The sequence below is a fragment of the Sinocyclocheilus rhinocerous genome, unplaced genomic scaffold (genome assembly GCF_001515625.1).
Source record: "Sinocyclocheilus rhinocerous isolate Xijiao unplaced genomic scaffold, SAMN03320098_v1.1 scaffold185, whole genome shotgun sequence".
Taxonomy (NCBI): Eukaryota; Metazoa; Chordata; class Actinopteri; order Cypriniformes; family Cyprinidae; genus Sinocyclocheilus; species Sinocyclocheilus rhinocerous.
Genome location: NW_015662163.1, coordinates 2,334,037 through 2,356,828, shown reverse-complemented (window position 1 = coordinate 2,356,828; position 22,792 = coordinate 2,334,037). Strand labels below are relative to the sequence as shown.

General features: G+C 35.5%; 1 protein-coding gene and 1 long non-coding RNA gene across 4 annotated transcripts in view; both read right to left on the bottom strand.

The window, feature by feature from the left end:
• Window positions 1-7,176, bottom strand: part of LOC107727626 (uncharacterized) — a 46,162-nt gene extending 38,986 nt beyond the window's left edge. The window contains exon 1 of the long non-coding RNA XR_001638377.1: window positions 7,084-7,176. This is a non-coding gene — a long non-coding RNA (uncharacterized LOC107727626). The remainder of the gene's footprint in view (window positions 1-7,083) is intronic.
• Window positions 7,177-12,521: 5,345 nt separating this feature from the next.
• man1a1 (mannosidase, alpha, class 1A, member 1) overlaps window positions 12,522-22,792 on the bottom strand; it is a 144,157-nt gene continuing 133,886 nt past the window's right edge. For all 3 annotated transcript variants that reach the window (XM_016537552.1, XM_016537555.1, XM_016537553.1), the window contains 3 exons: window positions 21,670-21,842; window positions 20,194-20,309; window positions 12,522-13,664 (listed from right to left, as the gene is read on the bottom strand). In XM_016537552.1, the coding sequence (XP_016393038.1) occupies window positions 13,538-13,664; window positions 20,194-20,309; window positions 21,670-21,842 (416 nt within the window). In that variant the 3' untranslated portion in view covers window positions 12,522-13,537. The remainder of the gene's footprint in view (window positions 13,665-20,193; window positions 20,310-21,669; window positions 21,843-22,792) is intronic.

The following is a 22,792-nucleotide window of genomic DNA, read 5'->3' as shown; positions in this document are numbered from 1 at the left end:
TGACCCCTTTAAAGCACATTTTTGTTTACTTAGTTATTTACATTCACCAATTTCCATTTATCTTTTTTACCATTCAAAATGTCTTGTATTTACTGCAGCCAGAAGAATAAGCGATAAAGAAGAAAGCGAGAGATATCAAATCATGTTATTCATTCTGATCTATTTCCTTTCTTCCCACATCAAGTTTGATCCATGTCATCAAGAGTCCTTTCTTAAGTCCGTACAGAAAGTAGCATCACTCTTTTCAACCGAACATAATTCTCAAAGCAACGTCCTTCACTAAAGTGAGCTTAAACCTCGCTACACAATCCCATCTCGATTTCCAAAAAGGCTGCGAGCTGACATGCTCTTTAAGCCCACGCTTCGGCTATCTGATGCTTTTCTAAAGATCCTGGGAATGAATGAGCTTTGATGAATATGCTTATGATTCAAGTGGGACTAATTACATGAGCCAATTAGTTTTCAGACATGGTCAAATAGATGGCCATCAACTTTATTATGATTTAGGTATGCTAGACGTAACATAATCGGGCCTGTATGAATAATGCATTACGCATCGATTTTTATACCCCATGATGGAGGTTATTTTAAAGCAAAAGCGCTTGAATATAGAAGATGCAGGTTTCCAATTCACAAAACTTGAACAAACAGGCTTAAAAAGCTTCTAGGCAAGTGTAATTATTTTCGCAAACAATCATGCTTAACTGCTAAATGAACTTTGATACGATGAACTACCCATGATCCTCTGCCACTCGCTGTGGTGAAAAAGTGGATCGTCAGCTGTGACAAAATCACTTCTCAGTCAACAAACCGCTGCTAGCTGTTGCGAAAACAGTTCAATTACAATCACAAAGACACAAGTCCATCTTTCCCAGGAGGGACAGAGCAAGAAGTGTCAGATTCACATTTCACACTGTTAATGATAATGCTAAATGATATCTAGCCGAATATGAGTTAACACATTTCTGGTCTGCTGATGCTGTGGGGGAACAAAACTAGTTTAAAAGCAGAACTAGACTGAACCCATATTATATTACAAGCAGAGCTGGGTAGTAACTGGATTACGTAATCAGATTCTAAAAATTAAGTACTTGTTAAATTACAATCTAATAAAATACTCGTAATCAAACTACAGTTACCTTTTTATTGATTACATGATTACTAATCACACAATACCAATGAATTATTCATAATTTACTGATTCTCCTTAATTCCTCTTTTTCATCTTTTAAATGTTTCTTTCTAAAATAGCCTACTGCTTATATACACTCAGAAAGTCTTCCAGTTTTGTGGACACTCACAAAAGACCAGTCACTAGTCAGGTGGCTATAATTACACAGCATTTGACCACTGGATTTACAAAAATCATTTCAATTTTAAGAAGTGTTTCCTCAACATTTCAACATCGCATCAACTACTGATGAACACATTAATTATCAATCAGTAGGTTATTTAACCATGTATTACAGTGTCTTTGAAAGGCTTTTTATCTTTCAAACACATTAAAATGCACAAATTCATAATAAAGTAACACATCTGCATGTTCACAGTTCTGTGACTTTGGTTCATGATCACATGATATGCAGGTAAACAAATTAAATATTAAATTTTTTGGTAGTGTTTTATTTTGTTATTTTAATGAGCTATTTAAATTTTAAATGTTTATGATTTAATTAATTATTAGCTTTTCATTAAACTTACGGACCCCCGTTTAGGAAACCTTTACGCAATGTAATATTAAATGCACTTCATTATGTTAATAACAACAAATGTACTATATTTTCTTTTTCTTTGCATTTTTATATCAATATGGTACAAGATTATCCTATTTAAATCAATATGTGACCCTGGACCACAAAATCAGTCATAAGGGTCAAATTTTTTGAAATTGAGATTTATACATCATCTGAAAGCTGAATAAATAAACTTTCCATTGATGTATGGTTTGTTAGGATAGGACAATATTTGGCCGAGATGCAACTATTTGAAAATCTGGAATCTGAGGGTGCAAAAAAATCAAGATATTGAGAAAATCGCCTTTAAAGTTGTCCAAATGAAGTTCTTAGCAATGCATATTACTACTCAAAAATTAAGTTTTGATATATTTACGGTAGAAAATGTTACTTGCCATTTCTTTGTGAAGTTTACTAGCAATTTCTGAGTGAAAATGTTTCCACATTTTTAGGTTTTTAGCTTTATGTGGTAAACTGAATAACTGAATAGATAAAAAAGCAAAGGTCTCATCTATTATAATTACCTATGAGAGAATCAGCCCTTTAGACTAAAATATATGATAAGAAGTCTTCAACTAGACACTTAATTTCAGGTAAGTTTAATTTCAGAATTAGCAATACAATATACATATACATATATAATACATATATTATATATATACAATATTAGCAATACAATACATACATTTAACCAAATCTAGTTAATCTCTAGTTTGTCGATCAGGGGCAACCTGATCGACAAACTAGAGATGAACTAGATTTGTTTAAATTCAGGCATCAACTATAGACAGCAGAAGAAAAAAAAGAAAAAGTGATATAATCACAATTTTTCAGAGCATGTGCAAAAATAGGGTCATAATTAATAACTTAACTATTTAAATTACATAATAAATAACAATACCACAAATACAAGTAGCCTACAAAACACAAGGTATTTACATGAACTTGTAAAATGCTTAGACAAATATCCATTTATATTTTCCTTTTTTAGTTTTTTTATCACAATGTTTCAACCAATTACCTCCATGACATACAGAAAAGCTTATAATTATGTAATTTGCCAAAAAACTTAATCCAACGCATCCAAAAACTCCCCAGTTTTTGCCATTTTCCTCAAAAGAAAGAATTCTCAGAATTCTCTTTAGATTATGCAGGCAATGCAAATCCATTACAATCAAACAAGTTATCCAACTAAAATCATACTCAAATCAAATTATTATTTTTTTTGTGCATGATCATCACCACAAATCCCCTCAAATTCTGACCCCTCGCCCCAGTCTCCCATTCTAAAACAGCATTGTTCCCCCCCATAATTTACATTAAGTCTCAGCACTGCTGACCCTGAGATAAGAGGAAGATTTTGGCATATTTTCAGTGTTTTTTCCCCCAATTTCCCTTAATTCACATTACATGATTTAATCAGCTTTAAAATGGAAAACAAATTGCTTTGGCACAGCAGGCAAGCGTGTTTGTGTAAATACAGAAGCATTGTCATGCTCAGCTGTCCTTTTTAATTCGATCTCTCTGTCTTTCCATCCTTTTTTTGTGTATCATGAACTAAGCAGTTCATCATGAACGACGAGCGCACGCACAGGAGCAACAACAATCAGAGAAAGATCATGGTGGCACCAAAGCCAGTGTATTTTTGTATCACACAAATGAACAGGCTTTTAGACTGTTTAGTTATTTTTACTACATTTTCTGAGCCTTTAAATGGTTACATCAGATTTAAAGCTAGAAAAAGGTTGCTGTACATGTACAACTGTTTCCGACTAAAGCTTTAAAAAGCAAAGTGATATTAGCTGGTCATTGGAGGTCTGTGATTATGTACCATTACTGCACAGACAAGCGGTAATTTGTCTTCATAATTGGCACTGGCACAAAGACCCAATCAGAGCAGCCTGCTAGGTGATGTTGGCATGGTAATTACAGTCGGACAGGAAGCTTGGCATCCTGGTGGCCTCCATTTTAAGGTCAGAGTTCAACTGAAGTCAGCTTTCTTTCACACTGTAAAATATAGAAGGCTCTCAGACATGACGATAAAAACATGGCTGTTAGCTCCTACAGCAATTTAAAGCCACACAGTAAAACACTATATCTATTATGTCTAAGGCATGACTATTCATGTACTGTAAGAAGGATTCGATCCAATAAAGGTCAAAGGTGAAGTGTGTAATTTCTGCACTATTAGCGTTACCAAATGCACTTGGAAAAATAATGACTTTTTAAACTGCAACGTTCAATCACACTTAACCGCCATGAGATTTCAGTACTTCACGGCTCAACAATCAGGATTAGGTTCATTTTCACAGGGCCCACCACAAAACAGTGTTATTTTTGTATTATTTGTATACTATTATAGTATTTATTCATATTTTGAATTTTATATATAGGATGGATGGATGGATGCTGCAAATCATTTATTATTAGTCATTATTGGCACCGTGACCAACCAGAAATAATATTTATATTATATATTTATATATTTAATTATAATCAAAGAGAGAGACTTTTAGAATTTTACAAAATAAAATTAAAAACACATAGCCAATGGAAATGATCCAGCTAATTAGATCAATTTAAACATGGTTGTGTTGGAATATGATGAACATTCAGTGCAAAACATTACATCATTACAACATTGCAAAACATAACTGACCTAAAAAGCTCCCAATACTGGCCATAGTCCTGTATTGTTCCTACAACAAGTGCAGGTCAAGTAGTTCTAGATAAAAGGTGGCAGCTAAATGGGAAAGTAATAGTAGCAGGCCTATATATAAAGAAGAGGTCCAGAGAAAGCTACTAGCGTTCTGAATCATTCTAGACAGTTAAGGGCATTTGTGCTTGTGACCCGTCGAAAGGCTGAATAAAAGATATTAAACTCATCAACTTGATGATTAGGTAAAAAAGGGGGTTTTCAATTAGATGCTTGCTTTGGACTCTTCAGAAAGGTCACTGGGCGGCCCTGGCATGACATCGCATACATGCATGATTTAGAAACTCCACACTTCATGTTCATTATTCTGCGAGCGGCGCCGTCTCAGAGAGGATGACATTAACCGCCATTGTGAAGAACAGCGATGGGGACAGATCGCTCGCTGAAGGTTAATTCAAACTAAAGAAGAAGTCAACCAATCAGAGGGCTGAAGTTTGTGTCCAACAGGCAGTTCGGGAGAACAAATTAATTCTTATTCACAATGAACCCTACAGTTCATCACATGCTTTCACCTCTTATCATTTTTTCTGACAATGCCGGAGCTCTCTGACAGCCCCGAGCCTTGAGACCAGCAATTTTAACCTATTATGAGACATCTCGCATCTTTTTGGAGGCATTTCCTGTTATTATTTTAGGCTAGATGGAAATTTTTTACAAAATGACAGAGCTGACTTTGATTTGAGATGGCAGGGGGTCTGATTATATGGTTTCACATTAAAATTAGCAGCGTGTCCTAAAGCCTAACACAGGATGTCCTTGTGTGAGGTCACAGTGATGTACTGAGGGTCTGTATATGAGGGTCAGCGGTGTCATGGCTCTGAGCTGGACGAGAATTAAATGTCCACAGCTTGTGTGGCTTCCTGTGTGTTTCCATCACTTCAAGCCATTCCTTATCGATTCTCAAGGTGCGGGTTTATTTCATGCACATGCAGCAAGAGGGGGAAAAACCTTGCTAAAAAGGAGTATGATGAACCAAAAAAACCCCAAAAAGGTTAAAATGTTGGGTTTTTATTTTAGGGACTATAGAAGTAAATGGCACTGCTTCATATAGTATGCTCCTTTTCACTCAGCATTCACAAAAAAATTTGTTTGTTTACAGGCCCAAGTAAAAAAAAAAAAAAAAAAACACAACCACCATATTCATGTTTTCATAAAAGCTGCAACTTCATTTATGCTAAAAAGTATTGTAAAAATAATAAATAATGGTAAAGTCACCAAAATAAAAGTGGAGGTTGAAGCTATACTGTAGGAATTTTATTCAATAGAATATTACAAAATAGAAATGCTAATAATGCAGTGTGAATATTAGCCAATTGTCTGAGAGAATGACATGTATTTAAGAATTTATTTGTCAAATTCTACTCTAGTTTATGGGCATGTCATCTTAAAAAATTAAGAAATAATAATAATAATAATCAACATACCTTTTATATCAGTTTTTAATTTTAATTTAGTTTAGAATTTTTTATGCAACATCTCAAAATACATGGACAGACACCTGGCTTATAATATTCTCGTCATCTGACTTTTTGCATGGCATCAGGTGAAAATCATACATTCAATAAGCAAGGAAAATAGTGTGGGGCTAGTTACACACTAAAGTTTAAAATCTAAATTAATTCTTTAAACAATCCCCTAATCTCATAATGTAAACTTGGAATTGCAAGGAAGTAAGTCAGATATCTCTGTTTATATCTTGTAATTCTGAAAAAAATTAAATAAAATAAAAATCTGAATTGTGAGATATAAACTAAGGGGGAAGAAAGTCAGATTTTGTGAGAAAGTTAATCTTTCATTTCATTTTCACTTTATTCGCGACAGACGTACAATTTAGTGGCATTATCTCCCAAGTCCCTGTTAATTTCGGTCCGTGGCCACTGGCTAGGTGAAAACTATGGGTTGCCATGTTTTCACAACAAAATCCGCCCAATTGCTACTCAAAACTAGCCCAAACTAGCCCAATCGCATTTCGAGGGGGTTCCCCAGTAAAAAACGTGTTCCGGGGGTAAAATACGCATTTCAGGGGCTAAATATCAATTTTTTTGGGGGTCGCTTGAACCTGCGGACATGAAAAACAACCCGCGACAACAGTGTTAAAGGGGTCATATGATGTGATTTCAATTTTTCCTTTCTCTTTGGAGCGATGAGCTGTGTAAAAAACGACGCGTTTCAGAAAGGCGGGGCATAGAGGAGAAACGATAAAGTACATTATGTGGAAAAGAATGTGTTTTTTTTAACCTTAAACCGCATAAACACATTGCATTACACCAAATAATGTTCTTTTTGCAACATCATATGACCCCTTTAAAGTAGGCACAAGTACAAATGCCTGTTGCACCTGCCTTGCAAAGTCGCTAGAGTACAATTACCGCACTATACGAAATATTTGCGTTGAACCATGAACATAAACGTAACTACACGTATAAACGCAATGTTTGCTAAACAGTAATATCGGGGTAACATTTGAAAATAAACAGCAGAATGACAGCTTATATTTCGCATGACACAGTGCCCTAACCAAACGCGACGCAACATAACCACAACCACTGAGATAAAGTTCCTTTGACCCGTTTGCGCGCTCTATCGCACTAGGTAGTCAACACCAGCTGAGTGTAAAAAAATAAGAGCACACACCTTGTATTTTCAAGACATCCATGATGATTCTCCAGCCTCTCCAGTGGTTTCCTAGTTTAGGAATTTGGGGACATCCGAATGTTTCTCAACTTTCACGACAGAAAAAGTCCCACAAATGAAAAAAAAAAAAAAAAAGCAGAAACAAAATACAATCATACTTAACATTAGTGTTCGTGTTACCATGTAAGTAATTATGTGATTAATGAGAAACACTAATGAACATCATGTTCTTAATATGCAATTAGTTTGTGGAGCAGCTTGCAATTACACATTGCTGTTGTAATTAATTTGATTCATTGTCCAATATGTGTAACACGAACACTGTAATGTGAAGTGTTAACAAAAAACACAATTAACAAAAACTCAAAGCTCTGCGTCATTCATGACAGGAAAATAAGGTCTGTGGTTAATATTATTTGAAGAGACTTGTTTTGTAAAAATAATTATCGTATGCATATGTAACATGCAAAATATATCATTTATTTTTTTTATTATTTATCTAAGCTATTCTGCAAACCCATTAGAAGTTCCCGGGGGAACCCATGGCTAATTAGCTTTTTGTGTCCGCCTACAAATTGGCGTTGTATCTGAACAGCTTTGTTATGCCTTGTGACATCATTTCCTCTAACAGCAAATCTGTTCCTATTTCTTTTCTGTCTCCATTTCCTATTCCTTCTCACGTTAGTCTGTATCATTTTTACGTCACCTCGCAGCTATTGCATTTTCTTTCTTCCTCTTCTGCTTCAACTGTCTCACTTTGTTGTTTTAAAATTGATAAAACACATCTCTTCCTGTGGTTGCCCAGTTGTGTTATTCATAGGCTATATTTATACCTTTTGGTTATCACAGTTTATTTATCCATTATGGCTTTTTTATATATCCAGTCCTCTAATAAAATTTTCTAAACCGCAAATGGAAAAAATAGGACAGATAGAAAAAGGAAAAATGGTATCAAAGGAATAAGCATGTATTAATGCTGCCATAAGTTTAGACCAGCATAAATCTCTGTGTTTGTATTAGTTGTGATGACGGACAAAGACAGACAGATAGAATAACAGATAGAATGATTGACAGAATGATAGAATAATACTGTATATCGAACGATACGATAATATGAATGAAAGATGGAACAACAGAATCAAAGACAGAACAACATATAGAATGATCCGATAGACAGAACCAGAGATAAAACACTGGACAAAATGATAGATAGACTGAAGGATAGAACAATACGATAGACAGAACAATAGAACATGTACTAGATAGACATACAGAACGATAAACCAAAAGACAGAATGATAAATAGATTGAACAATAGATAGAACGACAGACAGAATGATAGATAGACTTAAAGGAATCATATGATGCAATTTCAATTTTTCCTTTCTCTTTGGAGTGTTACAAGCTCTTGGTGCATAAAGAAGATCTGTAAAGTTGCAAAGACTAAAGTCTCAAATCCAAAGAGATATTCTTTATAAAAGTTAAGAGTCAACCACGCCTACCTAAAATGGCTCGTTCTAACACGTCCCCACATACCTACGTCACGATGTGGGAAGATTTGCATAACGTCGCTCAAATGTTCACGCAAAGAAAGAAAGCATAACTTTTATTCTCGCTGTAGTATTGATACAAATAAAAGTAATGCTTGTTACATACTATTGACCCAGTACTGACTTCCAAAAGAGGGCACGACTAGAAATCAGTGGTTAAGTTGTATTTACAACACTGTTCCAGAACAGTTCAACCCAAATAATCAGATGTGTCCAGCGCATTTTATTTACCTGATCCTGGTAGAGTAGACTACAATGCCGGCTGTTCTGACTCACAGACTGTAAGTACGTTTTTTATATTTAAAGAATTTGCCACTGATGATTCAAACGCGAGTTTTGGGCAGTAGAGTAGCACTTGTTGTTTGTCATTTCTCAGATTACAAATGCAGACATGGTTTTATGTTACGCCCCGCCTGGACAGGGCATCACAATATGGTGAGGCGCGTAACATTTCCGTCACACGCTTGAGGTAGGGAAGATTTGCATAACGTCGCTCAAATGTTCACGCAAAGAAAAAAGGTGTAAGTTTTATTCTCGCTGTAGTATTGTTGTTGCCGCCGCCGCCATGTTTCGAAACTACTTTGTTTGGCCTTCCAAAAAAGGATGGTATCCGCTTCGTCATGCCTGCAGCTGATCCGTGCTGGTTGCTGAGGAAATACATCAACTTCACGCTGTGGATCGCCGGATCGGCTTTCACCGTGGATGAAGTGGAGTCCAGCCCGGCGTCATCACATGTGGTTGCCGCAAGCCCGCCGGATTTCCGTCAGATGCTTGAGGTATTCGGCCAATCACAACACACTGTAGATCTGGCCAATCAGAGCACACCTCGCTTTTCAGACCGATTAGTTTTGTAAAAATCGACGCGTTTCAGAAAGGCGGGGCATAGAGGAGAAACAATAATGTACAGTATGTAGAAAATAATGTGTTTTTTGAACCTTAAACCGCATAAACACATTACATTACACCAAATACACAAAATAATGTTCTTTTTAGCAGCATCATATGACCCCTTTAAGGATAGTATGATAGATAAATTGAACCATAGATATACAATAGACAGAACGACAGACAGAATGATAGAAAAAAAAGAATGATAGACAGAACAATAGAACGGAAAATAGAGACAGAACGATAAATCAAAAGACAGAACAACAGACAGAATGAACGATAGAACGATATGATAGACAGAATGAATGCAGAATGAACAACAGATAGAATGATAGAACTATAGTGTTAAGACAGAAAGATAGAAAAAATGATTGATAGAATGATATACAGAATGGTAGAATGACAGAACGATAGAATGATAGACAGTAGAATGATAGATTGAATGATAGAACTATACATGGAGTGCAAAATAGACAAAGAAAAATGCTAGAGAGAAAGACATACAGAATGGTAGAATGATAGAACGATAGATAGATTGAACAATAGGTAGAACACTATGATAGAATGAAAGATATAACAGGACAGAACGACCGATAGAATGATAGAGCTACAAATAGACAGAATGACAGAAATAACAATAGATAGAATGATAGAACGACACAGACAAAACGACAGGACAGACTGCCGATAAAAGTATGATAGATAGAGACAGACGATAGATAGATAGATAGATAGATAGATGACTTGTTGGATGCATCTTTATGGCTGTCACAAAAAAAAATCAGTTGTTTATTCTCTAGCAGTGTCAGCCTTGTATGAGTCAGATCCGCCTCCAAGCATGAATGATTTACTGTAAAATGTATAATCTGATGATAAATTAGAATTTAAAAAAATCCCCATTTAAAAACAACAACAACAACTCAATATTATATTAAAAGATTTTTTATTCACAATTTAGGTGTAACAAATATAGTTTATCAAAAACCTTTGCTGTTCTTTAATATAATTTATTACATAAGATCATAAGATTTATATAAATGATGGCTGGCAGTTTGCCAGAATGAGATATGTACAATTAAAAAACAAATTAAAGAAAAAAATAATAAAACCAAACACTTTCCCACAAAATTAATTGCATATATATTAAAAGAAAAAAACAGAAACAAATCAGACTATGTGCAATGGAATGATTATCAGCAATATTGTACAGTTACATTTCTGAGGTTGTCTCATGAAGAAATAAATGACAAGAATCACAAACAAAAAAGGCATTTTCTATGCAAGATCATCAACACAATATTTAAACAACAAATTCTTAATCCGAAAAGCACATCTCCTATTCTGCGTATCGCAAGCAGATGCGAGGAAACGTCTGTTCCCGAATGTCACCTAAGAGTCGCTGCGGATCCTCAGTCACAGCTTGAGGAATCACTTTCACTAAAGAAAGAGACAGCACAAATCGCTAGTCCGCGCTAAGCCGCGGCAGTGCTAAACATCATTTAGATTCGCAGTATCATGAATACAGTGAGCGTGATGTCTTATCTACAGTGTCACAGTGTTTTATGACGGGCCTCCCTCGAGATGACGGTACTTTCATATATTGCGGCTCCTAACTCTGACAGTACGCTGTTCGTTAGCACACATACAGCGGAGAAATACCAAGTGTTGCAGTCGCTGGCCTCAAGAGAGGAATCTCTGCAAGGTATTTATTTCCACGTAGATCCACTAGTATAATACACAGGTTAAAGCGCCACACCGTGCTAGTTAAGCAGGGTGGTTTAGTTTTGAGTAGTTTTGGGAACACTAGACGCTAGCATCAGCCCTACTCCACAAACCTCAAATTTGACGTGTCAAATTCCCAAAACATACTAATAAGATGGGAATTGGTCCATTCCTCCATGAATTGGAATGTGGCTATGTAATGTAGTGTATGTGATTCTTTTGTGTGTGTTGTATCCAGTGCCATGGACTGCTTTGCATTCATTGTTTTGCATCTTTTTTTTTTCATCAAAATTCCTCACTTGTGCTGTCACGTTGTCCTACAGTAATATTCCTATTCTTTTCTTCATGGAGAACCCAAATATACTGATTCACAACTTTGTGCTTTCATGATAAATCAAACGAACGAATGAACGAATAAACAAACAGATAAAATGATAAAATCACAACAGCTAGGCCAAAGTATGTTCAATTCACATTTGGTGGTACATTCATACAAATATATTCACTCCCCTTTTTGACTGATGCTGCCCGTGTTGTCCTAATAAAACACTTTTCCAATGGATTCAAGCAGCTTCATCGCGGTTTACAACAGAGCTCCTAAAGGGACATGGTGATTACATGGGAGGAAAAATTATATTTCAATGCTTATGTGTTCTCACAAAATCTTTGCATTCCCACAAGAAACTTTTGGGTTCACTCACAAAAATGTTTGTTACTTTAAGAAACTTTGCGTTTGCTCACAAAACCTTTAATTCACAAAACTTTGTATTCCCCCGGAAAAATGTGTTTGCTTGCAAAAGTTTTGTGCCTGTTCGCAAAACCTTTGCATTCGCTCACAAAAAGTTTTGCGTACCACAGAGAAACTTTACGTTCGCTCACAAAACCGTTTTCGTTCCACAGACAAACTTTTGCATTCACTCGTGAATTTTTTGTATTTTTTGCATTCCCAAGAAACATTGCTTGCTCGCGAAACTTTTGAGTTCGCTCACAAAAACTTTTGCATTCACTTGTAAAACTTATGCGTTCCACAGAGAAAATGTTGCTCTCATTTTTTTTTACTTTTGTGTTCACTTACAAAAGCTTTTGTATTCCACAGAGAAACTTTTACGCTTGTTCGTAAAACTTTTGTGTTCGCGCTCAAAAAGTTTTGTGTTCCACAGAGAAACTTTGCGTTCGCTCACAAAAACTTTTGCATTTCACAGAGGAACTTTTGCATTTACTCGTGACACTTTTGTGTTTGCTCAAAAAAAAAAAATTGCAATAACTCTTTGTGTGCAAATTTTTTTTGATAAAAAAAAAAAAAAAAAGTTATAGAAAGAAAAATTATATTTCAGTGTGTTTGTGAGTGAACACAAAGCTTCTCGGGAAAAAGCATTAGTTTTGCAAGAAAACGCAAAAGCATTGAAATGTAATTTTTCCCTCTCATCATATTTTTTCCTATTATCATGTCTCCTTTAGGGGCTCCATAGTTTCCTGCCCTCCACACTGAAAAAAGACAAAAACCCTATGTCTTGAGTAATAAATTAACACAAAGTACTCTATTTTACATGTCTAGGATAAAAAGTCTCTGCCTCCGTTGATTAAGTAAACAATCAAAACACATTTTGTACACATTTTATGAAAAAGTAAGCTCACAAATGTAGAGGAATGAACGATAAACGACTGATTCTTACATCCATCACGAGGGTAAGAGGGCTGTAGGCCAGTAGGAAGATACCTTCGGTCACAGCGAAAATAAATAGTGTTGCTATTAAAACTTGACTAAAATGATCAGTAAGACTAAAAGGCACTAGTTGACTTGGTTTCACTACCTTGCTGTCGAATAAAGCCTCAAAATACCGAACCAATCCTCATCCCTAAAAAAACGGACAGCAAGATACGGCGAAGTTCAGTGGATATCTCTTATCTTCGCTCCTGTAAACGCACATGATGCAAAAAACACAAGCATGTCGATGCAATTTGAATTACCTATGGCTTTATAACGTGTGTGAGAGGGCAAGTACGATGAAAAACGATCTGGTCCCTCACAGAGGAAATATGGTCCTTCTGTGTCTCTGAGGCTCAGAGACGTGTCCATAGCATCAAGGACAGAGAAAGGGAACAGGGGCAGCATGCAGAATCCCGAGAAGAGATGGAAGAGGAGAGAAGGCTGTGGAGAAACACATGAAGCTCCAGCAAATTCCTGGAGGACAGGAACTCTCCAGCCACAGGGGTTTTGTGTCCATAGCTCTTGTCCACTGTTAAAGCAGGTCCAGAAAATTACGTCTCAGTGGCGCTTTGGGGTTGGATGAAGATTACTTGAGATGGTTTGCTATTTCTACATTCTGTTTCTTAATGACGGGAAGAGGATGGGCCTCCGTGTTGAACACCCAGTGTTCGAAGGGCAAATGGTCATCGTCGGAGAACAAAAGATACAGATACCTAAAAAAAAAAAGAAAAAAAGATGTTTCAAGGGCATTTTATAATATAGTTAATCACAGTGAGATTGCCTGTAAGAGATTTGGAAAACATGATTATGTACATAAATTAGAAGCATAAACATCAAGGTTATGAGAGGCAAATAATTATCACTAAACTCGAAGTACAGCTAAATTCCACCAATTAAATAGATTTTTATTTCTTTTCACAATATGAGTGGTCAGGGTTCAACCAAATCAGTGTAGTTTTATGGGTTTTTAGTTTAGCAACGTCACATGAGCAAGAGTGCTTTTCTTCTCAAATATCTGCACGATTCGGGCTACGTTTACACGACAACGATGTAGTCAAAAACGGAAAAGTTTTTTTGCGTTTTTAAAAAGTTTCACGCATACACGACAACGTTTTCAAAACGATTCGCATTTACACAAATCCGTGAAAACGGCCAAAAACGCTGTATTACGTATGCCAGGCCAGTAGTTGGCGCTGTCACCTTGTTAGTAAACAGTACCTGTTGCCGTGTGTATATGATGCGTCTCCGCTGTTGGTTGTAATATTGGTGAAGTAAATCCACACTTTGCTGAAGAAGCGTTAGCAAACTCTTAAACAGCAACAACAATACCATATACTCCGCCATTGTTGTGTATGTTTGTTCGCGCTTGCCTTTAAAATCGACACGTACTGCGCATGTCTACATACCTAACACATACTATGCACGCGCATGACGTCAAAGATTCCCGTTTTGGGTGTTTACATGGAAACGGCAACTGTGGCGTTTTCAAAAACTTGCACTTTGAAACCCGTTTTCAAAAATATGCGTTTTCAGTGTAAACGAACAGGCAAAACGCATGAAAAAGTTTCCTGTTTTTTGCTGAAAACGTTGTCGTGTAAACGGCCCCTCAGACGGCGATACTGATTTTATACAAAAGCCGAATGATCAAAAAGTGAATTGTTAATTTTTAGATGCAATATTGTCTGTTTTGATCAATTTTGCAAACGAAAATAGTTTCAAACAAAGCCACAGCAGAACTGTTGTGCATCTACAAGAAACACGGTCACACTTTATTTTAAGGTCCAATTCACGCTAACTATTAACTATGACTTTTGCCTCAAACTCATAATTACAGCTTAGTAAGGTATTTGTTAAGTTTAGGTATTGGGTAGGATTAGGGATGTAGAATATGGTCATGCAGAATATGTGCTTTATAAGTACTAATAAATAGCCAATATGCTAGTAATACCTGTATGTATGCTAACAAGCAACTAGTTAATAGTGACAGTTGGTACCTGTACTAAAGTGTTACCGAAACCACTACTGAATGAATCCGTGTTTTTTAACGAATCGAGTGAGCCAAAGATTCAGTGACCCATTCATAAAGAGAGTCACATGCTTTTTCGGAATGAATCAGCCATTTGAATGAATCGGTTGATGAATGACTGAATGACTCACTCGTCAAGAAATAATCTGGTCTGTGTTTGTCTAAAGTCTTTCTTATTGAGAGAAGCGAGGATGAATGCGTCTACTGGCAGTTTTAATTTCATATTGAGAGTAGCATTTGATTTGTTTCCATATTTTAATATTAATTTAACCCATTAATACCAATTTATTATCATTATTTATGCAGTGTTGAATCAAAATATTTCTTTCTAAAGCTACTTTTTGTAATGTCAATTCATTGCTTTACTCATCGAACATGAGTTTAAATTACATATACATTACATGCACACACACACACACACACACACACACTATATTATAATTCGAGTACATTAGTTCAGGTACAGTCTACTCTTTCCACCTGTTTAGCACTCCAGTCTGACAGCACTCAACAAGCCTTATCATTTGAGGTATCATTCATGACAAGCACAAATGACGTGAGTCTTGTTTCACGCCAAAGTTTAATACTTAGTATGCACAACAGTACTAACACAAACACCTCTAATTATCTCAATTAATGCCAAACCACATAAATAAATCTACCTCTTAAAATCTGAATGTTTACTTCGTTAACAAAACATGAACATCTCCCAAGTGCTGATGAAGTAAAACGGTCTCTGCCAAGCAAAAGACTGCCAAGACAACAACAACAACGTAAATAAGGGATGAAGATTACAAACTACAAAAGGTCTAAACATTTCGCTTCCTTTGGCTGAGAGCAGCAACTTGTGTCCGACAGCCATAGCTAAAGGACATTATTTTACAAGCAAAGACCATAATTCAAAACCTGCAGCCAAGGAAGGGGTTAGAAGGCACATCTTTATTTGGAAGGCTGGATGACACTCGTAAAAATTACAGTCTATAAACTTTAGCTGGAGACGGCGATGCTGACGCCTGTTTCCTGATGAAGTTGTGACCTTGATAATATGGTTTCTAACCCTCCCTCCCTCTCGGTTTCCTCTCTGAACAGACATGCATTGGCTGGAGATTCGCTGATGAAAAGCCCTCTTCTCTGCTGCCCCTCTGAAAATATAAGCTGTTGACCTCAGGCCTCCAGAGTTAAAGCTAAATCATGCATGTACACTGGATAACCCACTCCTGGCAGCTTAAACCGCACCTCCTTCTGCAGAGAGTATGATCTTCAGACCTTCAATTCTGGGTTAGAAAGAAACTGGAAGGTGAATGGCAAATATAAATGACAGAGGTCACAAGAGGTCATACTGGTTCTGCAAGTGAAATGAACCCAACAACCATCAACCGATAACCACTTTTATATTTTATTTTGGGCCATATTTAATGATGGATATAGTTGAATGGAGGTGTGCCATGGTTTTATGCAAAGCCACAAAATATGGAATCAAAAAGAAGACCCCAAAAGAAGAAAAAAAATATCAAAACAGGACAAAATTAATCATTGGGTTTTATCTAGTGGTCAACCAATATGGATTTTTTTGATGGCAGATGATGTATTAGAGAGGTAGCCAATATAAAGACGATATATATATATGATATCACACTATTTATTTTAAAGATAAAGTTAAAAACGGCATAACACTTTACATCCTAAGACCTACTTCATATACGAGTACATATGATAAGCTTTACAGCTTTAAACATACATGTATATATTTTTATGATGTTCTTTTTAATACCTATATTACATTACTTATGTTTTTTAATGTGTTTCTATTAGGGCTGTCGCGATTCGTCGATTTTATTAGACTATTCGATTTTTAAAAATCCTCAACTTCATTTTGCTGCGTCGACTAACCGGCAAAATACCGAAGTGGTGCATTTCACGGACGAGAATCCATAAAACAAATTATTAGACTGTTTCCCAAGGCTGCATGATGTGAATTCACAAACTTCTATACTCTGTTTTAATGGTTAAATTAAATTTTATTAATCAAAAAGCCTGTCTAATTAATTGAGTTTTACAGTTTTATCTTTACCAAATTCTGTTTTCCATTATTTTCTGGATTCCATTTTAATGGTTCTATTCAATTTTAATAATCAAAAGCATATCCAATTAATTGATTTTATATAAAAAAAAATAGTATTTTTTTTCTTTTTTTTTCAGAAATACTGCACATTTACATTTTGTTCTTAAATAAATTCTGGTAAATAACATTTCTGGTTTTTCACCTTTAAAAAGTGTTTTTTGATTATACTTGTATTATTAGTAGACTAGAACACGTGGACATGTTGTCATTCTTACACTATAATACTGAACTTGGATTTCAGTGATTTGGACTATGAGATGGACACTTGCTTCTTGCACTCTATGTTGCACTTTACTTTTGCTTTAAAAAAAGGATTTCATAGAAATTTGAATTTCATTTGGTTTAATAAAATATAGTTTAATAAAATATTCTTAAGTAAAATTGTTGATTTTTTGTGGGAAATTAATCATTTAGATTAATCAATAAATTAGTCGATAGATTCATCAAAATAAAAATAAAAAGTCGTTAATGGCAGCCCTAGTTTCTATTTTTGTACAGCACATTGGTATGCTTTTACAGTTTTTTTATGTGCTTTATAAATAAATGATTGATTAACTGATATTAAATTATTGTACATACTATTTACTAAATTATATAATGTGAAAAGGATTAATTAGGAAAATAAATATAAAAAATAAAATCTGTAAAATAAAAATATTTATTCAGATGGCAACTACTTGATTCTGTAATTCTATTATAGTCCATGTCTGTCTGCTAATTCACACAGACTGATCGTTAAACACAGAATAGTGAAATTAAACGTTTATTGAATATTCAAAGACTTGTTTAAATGAAATGCGTATTAGCTGAATGTAGACGGTGCATGAGAAGGCGTTTGCCATTCTGTTACTAACAATATGCTATAATACTTTTTCATATACCCTTTACTAACTTTATTTAAAGTTCTGTCAAATTTACAATAATAATTAAAAAAATATATATTGTAAAAAAAAATTACAAATATCAGCTGATATATTGGTTTCACCACTATTTTCAGGCAATTTGTTTTGGACCCCATTGTATGAAAAAAACAAAAAAAAACAGATTCTTTGAAATATCTTCTTTTCCACAGAAGAAAGAAAGTAAAGTCATACAGGTTTGGAAGGCATGAGGGAGAGTAAATGATAATCGAATTTCATTTTTGTGTGTTTTGTAGTGGCTCAGCATGTGGAGCAGAGCAGAAGTGAGCATGTTAAAGAGCACAGTCATGCCCACAAACACATTGCGAGCATTTCTATGAACAGGAAACTGATCCCTCAACCCGCCAGACAGTCTGGCTCTAAAGAAGAATCATTACTTAATACGCACTTACTGTGCAAAAGCGGCAAACGCAAACCAGAAGCAACAACAGAATGAGAAACAACCAGAGTGGCAAAAGTTGAAAGCAGGGGTTTCTGGATGCGCTCTCTCTCTCTCTCTCTCTCTCTCTCAAAGAATTGCTAAGTCTTTTCTGTGCTCAATTGTGTGCACTGCACTCCTCCTGGCCAAAGGGCAAGCGCTCCTCCAAAATATTAAAGGCAGGAGAAATGGAGAGCTGCTGTCTGGCGTGGCAGGGTGAGACTCGAACAGTGATTTCCTCTTAAAACGCAATCAAAAGGGAGGACTGGAGAGCTGGGATACAGGATACAGGAGAGCATAGCGACCTCGCTGACTCCACAGCTCTTCATTTTGGGCCCTGACAAAGTAATTGACTCTTTCTTTATTCATTCCTTTCATTTATCCGTGTCTTTAATGATTAATGTTGTGTGATAGGGATGTCTGTGAATGAGTTCCAGCTGTCACAGTCTTGTGTCTCAATCATTTCATCTTGACGATTCTCGCTTTGACAGAGAAATGGCTCAATTCATGCATTCTGAGTGAAGAGCTTTCCTCTCCTTTAGTCAGTCACTGCAGAATCACAAGATCGTCTCAGTCTCTTACAACATGCCTATATATTGCAAACCAAAGGGCAAGAGGTTTGTGAAAATCGGAAGCTCCAATCTGACTGGCTCGCTGATGTGACTCAATCTCAGTGCTCTGAGATATAAAGATGAGTTTACAAGCTTATTTTACCCCAAAATCAAAGGACATAGCCTACATAACATTTTGCATAAAGAAAATGAAGACCATTAATCATAAGTTGTCTTGCATTGTAACATTATTTTTATGACAATTAAGCACAGTTTCCCAAATTCTCATACTTTTCCCCCTCATTATTCTGACTGATGACTCTCATTAATATAATACAATTTTACAAATTACAATAATAGCCATAGTACATAAATACAGTAGTCTTTACAGTTCTTTCTCTCTCTCTCTCTTTCTTTCTTTCTCTTTCCATTCCAGTAATATTTAATGTTGGGAGAAATGAGCTTAATGCCAATAACACCATGCCAGCTTCTATGGTTATATTTATGGCAAATGCCAGGTTTTGTTATTCAAAAATAAAACTAAAAATGTTTAAGATTCATTTTTCTAAAAACCCTTTTCGGTTTACTTGATTAAAAACTTTTTTAAAAGTGTCAACAGAATAAAAGTTCCTCAAAGGGAAAGAAGTATTACAGTTTAGTAAAATATGCTTGATTGATAGTGGACTTTGACAAGATTAATACTTAAGGAAATTGTATCCTATTTAAATTAAAATGTAAGTCTTGAGCGTGCCATCCGGGATCGTATGTAAATAACTTGATACCAGCAATTACTAAAAGGGAATACATATCTTGTCCCAACCTCCCAAAAATTATTATTACTATAATGCAAAAAAAAAAAAAAAACTATGTACAAGTGGTTTACTTGATTAAAAACTTTTTTAAAAGTGTCAACAGAATAAAAGTTCCTCAAAGGGAAAGAAGTATTACAGTTTAGTAAAATATGCTTGATTGATAGTGGACTTTGACAAGATTAATACTTAAGGAAATTGTATCCTATTTAAATTAAAATGTAAGTCTTGAGCGTGCCATCCGGGATCGTATGTAAATAACTTGATACCAGCAATTACTAAAAGGGAATACATATCTTGTCCCAACCTCCCAAAAATTATTATTACTATAATGCAAAAAAAAAAAAAAACTATGTACAAGTGTAATGAATGTTTGTTTGTGTGCTCTGTACTCACTTGAGTGTTTCGGCCAGGTAGAAGCTCTGCTGCACGTCATCATGGTTGGGAGTGTTAGCGTAGACGTCTCTCACTCCACTGTAACCCCCTTCCACCCTGCAGTACTTCTCCAGAGCCTGATATTCAGAGATACAAATGTACCTGTCAGTATCAATGTAATAGCTTTATACATTCCTAGCAAGTGTCATGTAGCCTACTTTTCATTTTCAGAGACAGGACACCAATGCAAAGGTGCTTACTGGACCAAGTCAAAAGACCCCCATCCCACAAGCGTAAGGCCCTCGAGATTTCCTTAAGAGTTTACCTTTAACCTGTATTTTTAGCCTATAGTAAATATGAAGGTCTTAATTAGGTTGTTTAGCTTATGTTTGATTAGGGTGAGAGCTGCCCACTCTTGCTTTAGGATATTCTAGTCTCTAGATAAATGTCTTGGGCTCCTCCTTAGCCTTTATGATTTTCAGCTTTTTTTTTTTTTGGTAAGTAAATGGTAAGTCCAAACACACAGAAAATTAATAGCACAGATCACCTCAAGGAGTCTCATGATTGAAGACAGCTAAAACTGTGTGGGACAATTTATGTGTTAAAGTTTAATACTCAAGGTTTAGGAATTTGTTTGAATACCAAACCCTAAATATGAGCACCATGACATGACATTATGACATATTTATTTATTTATTTGAAAAAAGTATATATATATACATATATATATATAATAATTTAAAAAAAAGCTATTATTTTGAACTTTCTATTGAACAAAGAATAGTTTCCACAAAAACTATCAGGTAGCAAAACTAATAGTTATAAAAACAGGTATTTGATTTTTTAAATATATATATATATATATATATATATATATAAATGGTGAGCATAAGAGACAAATATTTAAAAATAATATGTTTTAAATCAAACATCAAGATTTAATAGAAAAAAGCTATTTCATTTGTTTAAAATTAGCCTCATAAAATCTAACAGTCTAACATTAATGGGACTTGTGTCTCTAATGGGACAGCAATTTGTGCACTATTTGTGAAAAGTGCCATTATATTCAAAATGATCAGTGTTGTGGTGATGTGTAGAGTGTGAAAAAGGACCTTTTAAGATAATGAAGATTTGATAAAATAGTTTTTGGAGCAAAGAATCAAGCTTTTCATTGAGTGAGTGTTGAGCCAGCACATTTTTCTGAGAGAGGAATAGATGGCGGAGGGTGAACGAGGGAGGAAGAGATGTGATGTATCGCCTGAAGGGATAGACACATCACAATGGCAATCTGAAGTCATTATGATACAATTACAAGGCTGTGAGATCCTGGCGGTCTCCATTGTCTCTAATCCTGCTGTGCTGAAGTGCAGGGAGTGTCTGAGGGCAGGGATATAGCTGTGATTCACAGTCTGGCCTACATCCCGGGCCTAATGTGGCGACGCGTTTACCAGTCACAAACTGGTGGCGTTACGTAATTAGTGATGCGACAGTTCTCACCTGCACCGCCTCCCAGCCCCACTGTCTGTATTTGGGGTCGTGGGTGAACCTCCACATGTACATGTAGGTCTCGATGACCTCTGGCCTCAGGATGAAGTACTTCTCGTTTTGCCGTGTGGCGATGGCTTCTACGCCGCCGTCAAAACGGAAGGCCTCGGGACCCAGCTTCATACCTGAAACACACATGCGGTCAAATTCATCGCTTAAACATTCATGTTGACAAGGGATTATGGGATTACATTGTTCCTGAGATGAAGAGAAACACTGGATGTGGTGGATTAGGGGCTGGGGCATAATCTGGACCTTTGATAATCTGCGGCCGCTAAAAATACCTAAGCATTATGAACAGGCCGGTGATGACTGTGTATGTGTGTGTTTAACAAGGGATTTGAGTGTGTGTGTGCATGTGTGTGTGTGTTCAGGGTTAACGGCAATGGATTTAGGGAGTCTCTACATTGGCCATGTGACTATTATTGACAGAATAGTTCACTTTCGGGTGAGCACTTTATAATTCTCACTAGGATCTGTATTATATCATACTGGCACTGAACAGAGTCAGCAAAACAACCAACTTGTCTAGTAAAGCAACCAATTACAGCACAGATGTGCAAAAACACATTACATACTCCACAGGCATGTCGGACAAACAGAAAAATGTTCTGCAAAAACAGCTTATAAAAATATAATTCAAATATTTACGACTTTAAGTACATTATTTTGCTTTCATTTTACAATTTTCCAAAAAAATGTCATTACTTTAATATTTATAGAAGTAAATAAGATTGAATTTTATTGTGTTATTGCCTATAATGATAAATCACTCACTTGTTCGTCTTATTTGTTAGTCTTTTTTTGCATAAAATCTGCTGCTAAACTAATAAATGAAAATAAATAAACAAAATTACCAGAAATCATCTCGATATATCTGCATCATTTTTATGTTTTACCTTTAAGTGCTTTTGATTTACTTTTGTAATTCTCATTATTCTCAATACCATTCTTATTACTGTTACACAGCAATTTACATAAACAAAAAATATAAATTGAAATACTTTACAATAATAATAAATTAAAATAAATAAATTCATACATTTATAAATAAATTGAATAAACAAATAAATTG